At 31.3% G+C, this 11,887-nt stretch overlaps 1 protein-coding gene across 5 annotated transcripts; it reads right to left on the reverse strand.

Moving 5' to 3' along the window:
• Positions 1-4,776: 4,776 nt before the first annotated feature.
• Positions 4,777-9,163, reverse strand: LOC107908430 (protein FAR-RED ELONGATED HYPOCOTYL 3). Of its 5 annotated transcripts, none has more exons than XM_041088627.1 (9): positions 8,928-9,163; positions 6,113-8,313; positions 5,970-6,026; positions 5,717-5,785; positions 5,575-5,640; positions 5,416-5,484; positions 5,293-5,334; positions 5,140-5,198; positions 4,777-5,046 (listed from the first exon to the last, which is right to left on the reverse strand). In XM_041088627.1, exons 2-8 carry the CDS (start codon positions 8,267-8,269, stop codon positions 5,142-5,144), a joined length of 2,517 nt encoding a protein of 838 aa, XP_040944561.1. In that variant the 5' UTR covers positions 8,270-8,313; positions 8,928-9,163; the 3' UTR covers positions 4,777-5,046; positions 5,140-5,141. The 5 variants fall into 5 exon arrangements, with proteins under 5 accessions (XP_040944561.1, XP_040944564.1, XP_040944562.1 ...); XM_041088630.1 differs by having other exon boundaries at positions 4,777-5,063; positions 8,928-9,134; XM_041088628.1 differs by having other exon boundaries at positions 5,118-5,198; positions 8,928-9,134.
• Positions 9,164-11,887: the final 2,724 nt, after the last annotated feature.

Below are 11,887 nucleotides of genomic sequence, written 5' to 3' on the forward strand. Positions count from 1 at the left end.
TGAAATTTTAATACGACCTTAATAAAATCTCGTAAACATTAAAATAATAATTTACTCATCAAAATTGTGTCCCCGAAACCACTATTTTGATATCAGGGCTGTTACAGGTTTCATGGTAGAATGGTCGTCTCCTAAGATTGTGAAATATTTGAATGATGTGCAAGTGTACACAGTCATCAACAAGTAATAAAGTAGTAATTATAGAGTTATCGTCTCCACAGGGACTGTATATGTAAGGTAAAAATTGTGAAAATAAAGACTTAGCAATTTGGTGATGGAAATAATTGGGGTAGATTGAATTAACTAATTAACTTGACTAAAAATTAACCAATTATACTAAAAATGAATGAAAGATTTAAACATAGAGCAATAAACAACAATTCACTAGTTTAATTACTATGACATGAAAGAGTTAGATTAATTGTTTTTAACTTAGAATTATTAAAACAATGTTAATGATGTTACGGAGAAAATCCATGGCAACTAGTTTATTTATTAACCCATGAAGTCACACTTATTTAATTATTAAGGTTTTCTAGCATATGTCTAAGTTCAATCAATTTAGTAATTTCATCAACAGACATCATATTAAGTGAGGTAACAATGATATTTCTATATTGAAACAATTTAATCACATTAATCCTAGGTTATGCAAGGCAATACATTTCTTTCGATATTTTTACTAATTTGACCTAATTTAGCATAAACAGATCAGACATGCATCATTCAGATATTATGTTAATTAATTACAATCTAGTTCTGATTAGATAATTAATTCAATTGCATCCCTACATTTATAATGCATGAATAGCATAATCATGATTTTATCTAAATGAATAAGCAACCAAGGCACATAACATCACTAATAGAATTTTAACAATCTAAGCTAAAAGAATGCAATTAACCTAACAATAAAAGAATTAAGTCATTTTGATTAAATTAAAAGCAAAATATATATATATATATATATATATAGCAATCATGTTCACCAATTTAGAACAAAAATAAAAAGTTGAAAAGGAAAGAAAGTAGAAGATAAATCTAGTGTTTCTCCGTAGATTAGCTTATGTTCTTTTCCTCCTTCCTTCCGAATTGCTCTTTCACACAATTACCTTAAAAATGCTAAATTTTTGAGATGCTTCTCTCAACTCTTGTGTTGCTCTCTAAAGAGAATATTTTAGGAAGAAGAAGATTTTGGATCTCTTTGATGTTGAATAGAATGTGAATTGGGTTAGATATTGATTGCTTCAAACTTATTACTAAACTAATTAAATTAGACTTAAAAAGAATTGAAAAAATTGAAATTGAATGGTTGAAATAATGTTTAGGTTATAATTATTTGAAATACATTGTATAGTAATTTAAAAACTTTCAAAGTTGTATAAGAAAACATATTTCAATTGGGTTAAAAAATCCTTACAAAACATACTTAAGTTTTTATTAAATTATTTTTTAAATACTAACTTATTATTTCATTTCTAAATATATTAAATATCAATGATACATAAAATTTGATAAATATTAATTAATTAAATCTAAAAAATTTAAAATATTTTAAAGTTTGTTAATAATTTCAATTTTTGAATACTATTTAATAAAATAATTTTTAAAAGATGAAGATTTTAAATTTCTTTTGAAATATATGCATTTAAAACATTTATTAAAAATTAAAATCGTGTTTAAATAATTTTTAAAGTTTAAAATCACTTTCTTGTCTTTCATTATACGTTCAAATTTGTTTATAATATGTTATCATTATTTAGCTTGGGAAACATTGTTACAGTCGATATGGCTAAAACGTACAGAGTTCTTAAGTGAATTAGAAATTCAAATTTATTAAGTTAATTCTCATTAAACTATCAAATGGATCACATTATTGTTGTGAATAAGATAACCCAATAATTACATTATTTTACAAAATTCACTTTATATTTAAAAAAATTACTTTCAAGTGATATCTAAAAAAACAATTTCATTGAATCAGGTGCACTAAATGTAATATTTTCGTCTATATATTTTTGTATGTTTTCGAATAAATTGATTTAATAAAAATCCATTGATTATATTAATATCCTTTATATTGTCTTTAATGTTTTTGCACACAAAGCAAAATGGAAACAAATATTGACTTCCTAATTATTTAACATTTAACTACTACTAAGCGGTATTACGTGGTCAGATCGTAATACGGAAAGACAACTTGTATTAGTAGATGAACTTAAACATATCCTTGGTCTTATAAAAAATGAGCAAACTGATTGAAAGACTAATACGTTTTCTATCGTGTCCAATTGGGGAGATACTTTATTTTGAGTATCGGAATAGATGACTTCTAGAAGATAAAGACATAGATGTGGCTGACTGGACTGATAGTAAATCGGACATAACCTAAGTAGAATAGATCCTTAATCCATTTATGGATTATCCACTTGTGACGTTCATAGTGTGAGGTGGATGATGGACTATGCATGCACTTGTATACTTTGATGTAAGTAAAATAGATAATGAACCAAAAGTTGGTGTGTCAGGTATACGGCTTCTGCAATATGTAGCATCATTCACAATAATGGAATTCATAGCCCAAGAAATGGGTAAATAATATCTTCTCAAAGAAATCATATGATAGATGAAATGTAAATGTGGTCACAAGTCGTTTATCTTTGAGATAAATGACTTAATTACTATTTGATAGTAATTGACTTGTTATGAAGGAAAATGTAATGACTACCATAAGATAAAATATGATCATATTGGGAGAACGAATTTATCTCAAAGATATTAAGGATACCCTATGAGGGTAACACACTTATTACAATATCATTGGGTAAGCACCGATCAAGTAGTTCTCGTAATGGTATGTAATTAGGAAGAACTCAGTCACGATATTATAGTGAAATGACTTCATGACTTAATTGAATTTATAATTAATAGGCGAAAAGCTGGAACTTAATTGTAAATAATTTGAGCCCTAATTATATATGTCCTAACCGATATTTTTGCTAGCTTATTGAAACCATAAATGATGCATAAATAATCAAATGAATAGAAATGGATGAAAATGATAAAATTAGAGAAATATGTTATATTCGGAAATAAATGTGTTTTCTCACTAAGTATGTAAATGAATTGAGAAATAGTTTAAATTTTTTGACTTATTATTTAATCAAAAAATTGAAGTTTGAAAATAGAATTAAATTAATTGGTCATTGTTAATTCATTGAATATGTAGATTAAATATATTTTTCATAGATTCTTTTATGGTAAAATTATCATGACTTTAACGAATTTAGAATTAAGTTGAGAAAATTATTTAATTGAAAAAAATAATTTATCTATTAGTAAATAATATTTATTTTGGGAAATAGAAAAACATGTATTAGATTGGATTAAATTATAAAGAGTTGAGTTAAAAGTTTAGGAATCACATATAATTTGACCTAATACAAGAGATACCCAATAATCCCTCATAATACATTAAAGATACATATAAGGGGCAACAACCCAAGCCCAGCCGTGGGGGCCATTTGGAGGTGTAACCGCCCAGGGCCCAAGGTTGAATGGGTCTAAAATATTATTTTCCAAATTTTAAGGGGCCCAAAAAAATTTAACTTTTAAAGGTCAAAATTTTTTTTACTAACTTGGGACCTAAAAAAAATTTTCTCCAACTTTTAAGTAACTTAAAACCCCATTTTATTGTTTTTCCTAGGACCCTAAAAATGTCAAGAACAAGCCTAGGGTTTTTCGCCCCCCTAGTTAAATTAGGAGACTAGTTTTTTTTATCAAATAAGTATTTTTTGTATTCTACTAATTCAACTAAGATTCTTTTCTCTCCCTATAAATATAGTTGACACTGGTAGAGCTAAAAAAATAGAACTTTAAGATAATGTTATTTTGCGAAAAAAGTAGAAATAATTTATTTTCTATGTATAAATTTTATTTTTTGAAACAACAATCATTTCTATTGAGAGAGAATTACTTTCCTATTGAAAGTAAGAAATTGTTTCTGATTTTGTATTTGATTCATGATTGTTCAAACCCACACTAGAAGCAATTTGTGGTATAAGAATTGTGGAGGTTGTTCGGTTGAAAGTCGAAAACATCAAAGATCCGTCTTGCACAAAACACGAGTGCTTTTCAAGAAAATTTTATTATTATAAATATTATAAATCGATTCGATTTTTAAAATTTTAATTTTTTGCTATAATAGAAAATTAATTTTAAATCAATTTTTTTCAATAAGTAAAATGATGTTTAGAGTAGTGATAGGAGAAATAAAAATTATTCCACTTCAGTTAAAAAGTTGGTCAAAACTGATCTCAAGATGGTTGCAATCTGCAATATTAGGGCCAAAACTATAAAGTTTGAGCGTGATGCTGATTTCGAGTTCAAATTTTCTTCACATTTTTTTAATCTGTTTTTCACTTGTCAAATTAATGTTTTTGTAATGACATTTTAAAATCTTCTAAAATAAATTTATTTCATTATAATTATGCAGCTCAATTTTTAATGAAATTTAAATAAAAATATATTAAAATTATTCTGTACTAATATTAACTAATATCAATTATGTTCAGAAGTATATATATATACACTTCCAATAGTATATATGAGTTTATCTTTTATGTTGATCAAAGATAATTACTTTAAATCAACAAATTAATTAAATTGAAAATAAGCCAAAAGGACATGGTAAAATATAGTAATTTCGTTTCAATAACAATGACAATAATATAATCATAAATATGAATCCATATCACAGTCTCCAAACCATGAATATTTGACGTAAACTGGCATAAATATATATATATTGAATATAAAAATAACAAGGTCGTACCTGGGATCCAATTCACCCTATTTAGACCGTAAAAGTCAGATAATAATACAACAAACTTTACAGCATGACTCTCAATTCTATCTTATATCTTACAGGCACCAAATGAAGAGAAACAACGTTATTGTTTCTAATAATAATCATGCCATTTCCTTTCTTCACATCCAACTCCGCTTCCCTCCATTATTTCCATTCATCTTCTTTCATCCTCAAACCTACAAACCCACACATTCTTCTTTAACCTATAAATCATCAACTAGGGGAAATAAAAACACAAAAGCACAACCTCCACTGGTGAGAGAAAGTACCATCATGTGTGTCTCGATGCATCATCATGTAACTGTGCCACTCTCACGTTGGGGTCATCCTGTTGGGGGGACACCAAATAGATGTAAAGAAAGGCCAGAAACAAAATGGAATTGATTTGACCAGGTTTTGTTAGTCATATGCGGAATACTCACCCGAATGTAGAAACTAGGAGATCGAAAGAAATCCATGGGTCCCTGTTGAACAAAACAGAACATAAACAAAGTTACCATTTTAACTCGAAAAATATAAAGAAACTGACTGCACAGAGAGATTACCATTCCAGGCATGGCTTGCTGAGTGCCATAGTAACCATCATGGCTCGTTGCTATGGTGTTTAACTGTCCCTATGAATGCAAAACCCCAAATTGAGATTTAATCTCCTAATGCATTGGATAAATAAAGCTATATAATTAGGTTATAAAACATGATAATACCAGCCCCTGAATTGTCTGTTGATTCCCATAATAATTATCGCGCGGTGCCATTAAATTAAGTTGAACCTGCAAAAAGTATAAAACACGAGACGGAATATAACTACATAAAAAAGTTAAATGAAGTCAGCTGTAACAATCTTACCATTCCTTGGACGCTTGGTTGTGCACCAAAGTAACTATCTAGGGCTACTGATCTTGAGCTTAATTTATCCTACAAAATAAAAAACTAACAAGTGATGTGATCATATTTTGATCAATTTTATTCCAAAAGCTTGAGAACATTTCTTGATTGCAAAAGCTACAATAATCTTATTGTTATGCTATTACTTGATGCAGGTGCCATAAATCATCAAAACATCTTTAACTAGTCTGCTAATATATAGAACAGAACTAACCATTTGTTGCAAGCCATCCGTCGGTGCAACAGCCATTACCTCCTGCTCTGAGTTTCCCTAGACAGAAAAAGAAGCCTAAGTATGGACTGGTAACAGAATCTGCTAAAAATATATCCACATGGCAAACACTATTTACAACTAACCTTTCTCTTTTTGGTTGGGTTCTTTTTCTTATTCGTCTTGCTTGTGCTTCTGCTTTGATTGTCTTCTTCAATACAGATCATACCCTGGGAGGGAGATGCCACAGCTTCTGCAAGGCTCTTATTAGAAGTGTTTGCACTCAAACAGTTCCCAAAGGCTTCTTCCAGACTTCGGAATGCAATATAGTAGCTCTCTTGAGACAATGAACCCTCCTCAATCAACTTCATCCCTCGTTGAAATAAATCATTGTACCTCTGCGCCCTAGATTGAACCTGTTCAGATTCTTCACCCATGAAATGCCTGCTCTTTGCCTCTTTTGTCCATCGTTTCAAAATATATTGAGAAGGGATGGTTGACTGGCCATTTATTTGGAGAACTACCATAGCGTGCCTGCAGAGATATCCTTTGTATTCATATAAGCGGCATATACAAGAAACTTCTGCCTTCATCTCATTCAAAGTAACAATAAAATCCTGATTCTTTTCAAGATCTTGAACTCTAAAAATGCTGCATGTTGAATCGTGATTTTCTGGCTTTGGATGACAAGCAATTGCACCCACAACCTCGATTTGAAACTTCTTGAATAATGTGTGTGTGTATACCCCCGCAACACTCTTCTCAAAAGGGGATGGAGATTTTAGTGTTGGCACTTTGCTCCATGAATCAGAATTTGCTTTCGCTTCCTCTTCATACCTATCTTGTAAAATTGCTTCATAATGTTTCAAAAAATCTTGCACCGTGGTCTTCTTGTGTACATACTTGTCAAAGAATGAGTTCACACTCTCGGCTCTCTGAACCGTAGACATCCCAGCCAACAAAACATTCATTATATAGGTTGGCACCCACTTTTTGCGGTCTTCATACAACGATTTCATCCATTCATCATCCTTGAGTTCAAATCTATCAAGAATTTTCCACCACCTTTTGCCGAACTCTTCATCTGTCCAAGACCTGTAGATGCATTTCTCAAACTTTTCCATCAAGTTTCCATGCTGTTTGATTACATGACCAAGGTTCTCAGAAACCTTTCCTAATACGTGCCACAGGAAGAAGCAATGAAGTGTATTTGGAAAGATTTCTGCAACAACAGATTTCAGAGTTCGGTCTTGGTCGGTTATTAGGACTCTAGGAGATTGTCCACCCATTGCTTTCAGCCATGTCTGCATTAGCCAAGAAAATGTTGCAGCACTCTCATCTGATACCAATGCACATCCAAGCGGAATGCACTGGTAATGGTGGTTCACTCCAATAAATAGTGCAAGAGGCATCTTATATTTGTTTGTGACATAAGTGGTATCAAAAGACACAGCATCACAGAAATAACTGTAATCATGCCTACTCTTTGAATCAACCCAAAACAAACTCTTCAGACGCTGATCTTCACCCAGGTCTACTGCATAAAAGAAGTTTGAATTTATGCTCTGCATGTGTGTGAAAAATTCAAGTAAAATCTTAACATCAGCAGCTTCTAATGCCAAATTTCGACCTTTATCAAATGGATTTTTGGGATCATTCTTCAGCCCAACAACATTTTTATATTCAGCAAATTGTCTAGCCATTGCAGCATACATCCTTCTGGTCTGTTCACTGACAGCTTGGGCAGGCAAGAGTTCATGGTTATGTTCTTTCACAAAACTATGTATAACCCATTTTCCATCAGGCCTTCTCTTCACATGCATACTTGCTTTACAATCCGTCTTCGAACATGATCGCCGACCGGTTGCATTTTCAGGGTCTTGCTTGCTTTGTCTAGCTCGTGGCCGGTTAAAGGATTTGTCATATTCCCTTTTGGTCCCATATCTAGAACAGGCAAACTTTGCATCAATAAATTCTCTTGAAGTCTTCGAACGGCGGCTATTTTGTATAGCTGTGTTGAATCCCATAGACCGAGCATATTCTTGATAAAATGAATATGCTTCTCCATGTGATTCAAACTCCATACCAGAAAGTGGCTCAAGATTCGTATCCTCCTTGAAGGTCACCATATCCACAGCAGAAGAATGCATTTCCCCACCATCTTCAGCACGCAAAGCCTCTCCTACAACTTGAACCATTCCATTATGCAGTGATTCATCACCATCTAGCATATTATCAATTCCATTTGCATCTTCATCTTCCTTACACTGTTCACCAGAAGGTAACCTAAGATCTATGTCCATGATTGAAACTTGTTTACTTCAACTAACTGTTTTCCTGACTGAACCTGAAAAAATTAAGATGTAGAAGGACGCCATCATGTCAGCATAAAGAACCCATGACAAAAAGCAATTCACAATAGCCTACTATAATTATAAAAGATAGACAAACTAATTGAAGTCCGCTTTAGCTCTTGGGCAATCCTGGATATACATGTATCTATAAAGGAAGCAAATCCCAAAGCTACATATATGATGGGTATTTCAAATTTCCTTAGCTATAAGTTGATACATGAAGACCTTTTCCCTAATACCAACACTCCAAACGAACAAAAAGGCTACAATTTTAACAACTTTTAAGGATTTTAGCCATAAATTAGCTAACAAGATTAGGCAAGCAACTAATAATATGATATCAGCAAACTAAGATTCATGGGACCAAATAATTTCGAAAGAGATGAACCCAGAAAATCAATCACAAATACAGAATTCAATAAAATTGGGAATGTTTCAATCATATAATTTTATTATTAAAACAGAAGAAAAAAGAAAACGAAAATAAATTTGGGGGTGATGGGATCGAAATCGAAAATTTAAAAGAAAAAGAACAGAGAAATTGCGAAAATTCAAAAGGCAGAATTGGAAAGCAAAATAGTTGGGGGGGATTAAAATAAAGGAACACCTGGAGTGGAGGTGAAATAGAACGAGTGATGATTCTGCGAAAACCGAAGGCGAGTGGGGTTAAGGGCGCGTAGAGAGTTGAGGGGGGGGATTTAGGGTTTCCTGCTTTCCTTCCACTCGCTTTTCTCTCTCACTCGCCAATTTGGGGATCTCAGACTCTGTTCTCGCTTTCACTCGCCCATTTTATGAGTAAAATAAGCTAATCCTATTATTATTTAATAGTCTAGTCTGCTTTTTCTTTTAATGTTGAATATTTTGCTTTCTGTGTTGGGCCTCAACTCCATCCATACTACTACTACGAAGAGATAAAAACCCATTTGATCTAACAGATTTCGGCTCAAAAGCAAAATAAGCCCTCAAATCTTAACCTCCTTTAACCATCGTCTCTCGTAGCCTTCAATTTTGGTTTTTCTGATGGGAAAAAATTCTCAATTTATTTACCAATGTTTAAAATTTTATTTTATGGTCACTTCGCATTAAATTTCCACCTATTTATTATTCTTCTTCTTCCTTTTTTTTCTCTTGCATACACCTTTATTCGCAAGAATGGAAAGAAACTATACAACAATAGTTATTCTGTGCAAATAAAATAGAGTTGTAATTGAAAGTATAACTATGGATGAAATAGAATGAGTAAGTAAACGATATTCTTATGTTCATTTTAGGATAATAAGTAAGAAAAATGATCAAATGATAAATATATCCTTTAATAGATTTTTTAATAAAAATTTTAAAATGTTGGAATGACCAATATATCTTTTAATAAATCATATTTTTTTAAAATAAAAAGTATAATGTCAAGAAAAAACCCTTTAACATTTATCTATAGCAAACTTACCCTTATTTTTTTGGAATAAATTTGCTTTGGGTTAAATATAATATTAGTACCCAAACTTATACACTTCTCCCATATTGGTACTTATAGTTTGGTTTTTTCTCAGATTGGTACCCGAACATTTTTTCCCTCCACTAGTTTGATACCTGAGACTAATGGCGTTAATTTTTTGCTGACGTGGTAGCACTGACCAATCATATGCTGCCATGTGGCATCCTATTTGGCCTTCTTTTTGTTTTTTTGTTTTTAATTTTCCCTCATTCTCATTTTTCTTTTATTTTCTTTTTTTTGGGTGTGCCTTCTACACTTCTTTCTTTCTTCTTTCGTCCTCAAACCCCTCCAATTTCCCCAATGTTCAGACCAGCAATGAAGAAACAACAGTAGCAGTAAATACTGCTCCTTTTTTCTTTCTCCTCCGTCCTTTGCTTTTTGCTCTCTTTTCTCCTAAAAAACCTTTCTTTTGTTCTATTTCAAGAAAAAATTAGAAACCTAAATAGTCAAAATTTTCTCTTCTTTTAGGGCTCAACAAATCTATGGAGATAGTGACCTTCTCACGGCTTAAGGGATAAACCTAGGTGAGGCCGCTATCATCGGAGCCTCCTCCTTTTGTCAGTAAAAAATTGAGCCTAAAATCCCCCAAACCCCTAAAGCTTAACATGCATGCAAGTTTTTTTGTTCTGAGATTGTGTAGCCGATTAATGTTCTGATAGTTTTTATTTTTTTCTGAGATTGTTTTTGAAATTGTGTAGCCGATTGGTATTCTGCAAGTTTTTGTAATATTCGAAAAAGTTTTTCAAAGATTTTATTTTAAACCTTGATTCTGTCTTGGGGTACAAGATTTTCCATAAACATGTTTTTCAAACATAAAAAATTTCAATCTTGCATTCTTGATCAGGTAAAAACTTCAAGAGTGATAAAAAACTCAAAGTGAAAAGGAAAACAACTCAAAAAAGGTTGGAAAGGAAAATAACTCAAAGAGGCTTCCATGGATTATGTAGAGGAAAATTTTGAAACTTGTGTATTTGGATTTTGGTGGTGATTGGATGGTGAGAAAGAGAGGGAAAATTTTGTGAGTTTTTTACGGAAAAAAGATGAAGTGTAGAAGCATGTCCAACCAAAGAAAAATAAAAAAAAAAAGAAAAAAAGGAAGAGGAGGGAAAATAAAAAGAAAAAAGAGGAACAAAAGGATGCCACGTGCCAGTGTCCGATTGGTCAGTGTTGCCATATCAAAAAAAAATAACAACGTTAGTCTCATGTACCAAACTAGTGGACGAAACAAAAGTTCGGGTACGATCTAGGACAAAAAAACCATAGGTACCAATCTAGGAGAAATGGACAAGTTCAGGTACTAATATTATATTTAACCCTTTTGCTTTCAATGTTTCAAAGTCAAATCAAATTAGTTTATTTATAATGGAAAAAGTAACGGTGTTGACATAACATGACCATGTGCCAATTTTTAATTGATATGGTTACACTATTAACCTAAAATTTAACGTGGAATTAGAAAATAAAAAAATAAAAACAAAAAGAATGAAAATCTCATATTTACAATAGGTTTCAGCCTTTAGTCATTGTGATGATTTCTCTCTTCACTGCAAAAGAATCTCAAATGTCATTAAGCCTCTTTTTTAAATAGATTGACACTCATCTATAAAAAATTTATTTAGTTACTTTGACAGATTTGTTCAAATCCTACCACTTATGAAAATTATGATAAAATTAAATTTGATTTTAAACCAATTTATGAGGTATAGTATAATGATTCGGTTTCTAATGGTGTCGAAAAAGGCGATTTTGGGACCCTACTTTCGTAAACTGAGTCCATAAATGTTTAGTAGAGATATTTATAGGGTTATCATATTGATGAATTGAAATTTGGTTAAGTGATTTAACCAAATTTGTGAGTGAGTATGGCTCAGGGACTAAATTGTAAAAAGTTTAATCATTATAGATTTTTAATTAGATTAAGGCTTCAGGACTTAAATAATAATTAACCAAAGAATCAAAATAGCAAATAGACCTATTTTAAATATATGTTATTATTTTAAGTAATTAAGGTTTAAATAAACTAAAACATAACTAAATTAAACTAATTATCTTATAATAAACTATATATATGAAAT

This window comes from Gossypium hirsutum, chromosome D02, assembly GCF_007990345.1.
Source record: "Gossypium hirsutum isolate 1008001.06 chromosome D02, Gossypium_hirsutum_v2.1, whole genome shotgun sequence".
Classification (NCBI taxonomy): domain Eukaryota; kingdom Viridiplantae; phylum Streptophyta; class Magnoliopsida; order Malvales; family Malvaceae; genus Gossypium; species Gossypium hirsutum.

Coding starts and splice junctions, on each gene's coding strand:
- LOC107908430 (XM_041088627.1), bottom strand. CDS start 8,269: ATGGACATAGATCTTAGGTTACCTTCTGGTGAACAGTGTAAGGAAGAT. Junction 5,641..5,716: donor AACCAAGCGTCCAAGGAATG/GTAAGATTGTTA, acceptor TACTTTTTGCAG/GTTCAACTTAATTTAATGGC. Junction 5,199..5,292: donor CTCCTAGTTTCTACATTCGG/GTGAGTATTCCG, acceptor TCCCCCCAACAG/GATGACCCCAACGTGAGAGT.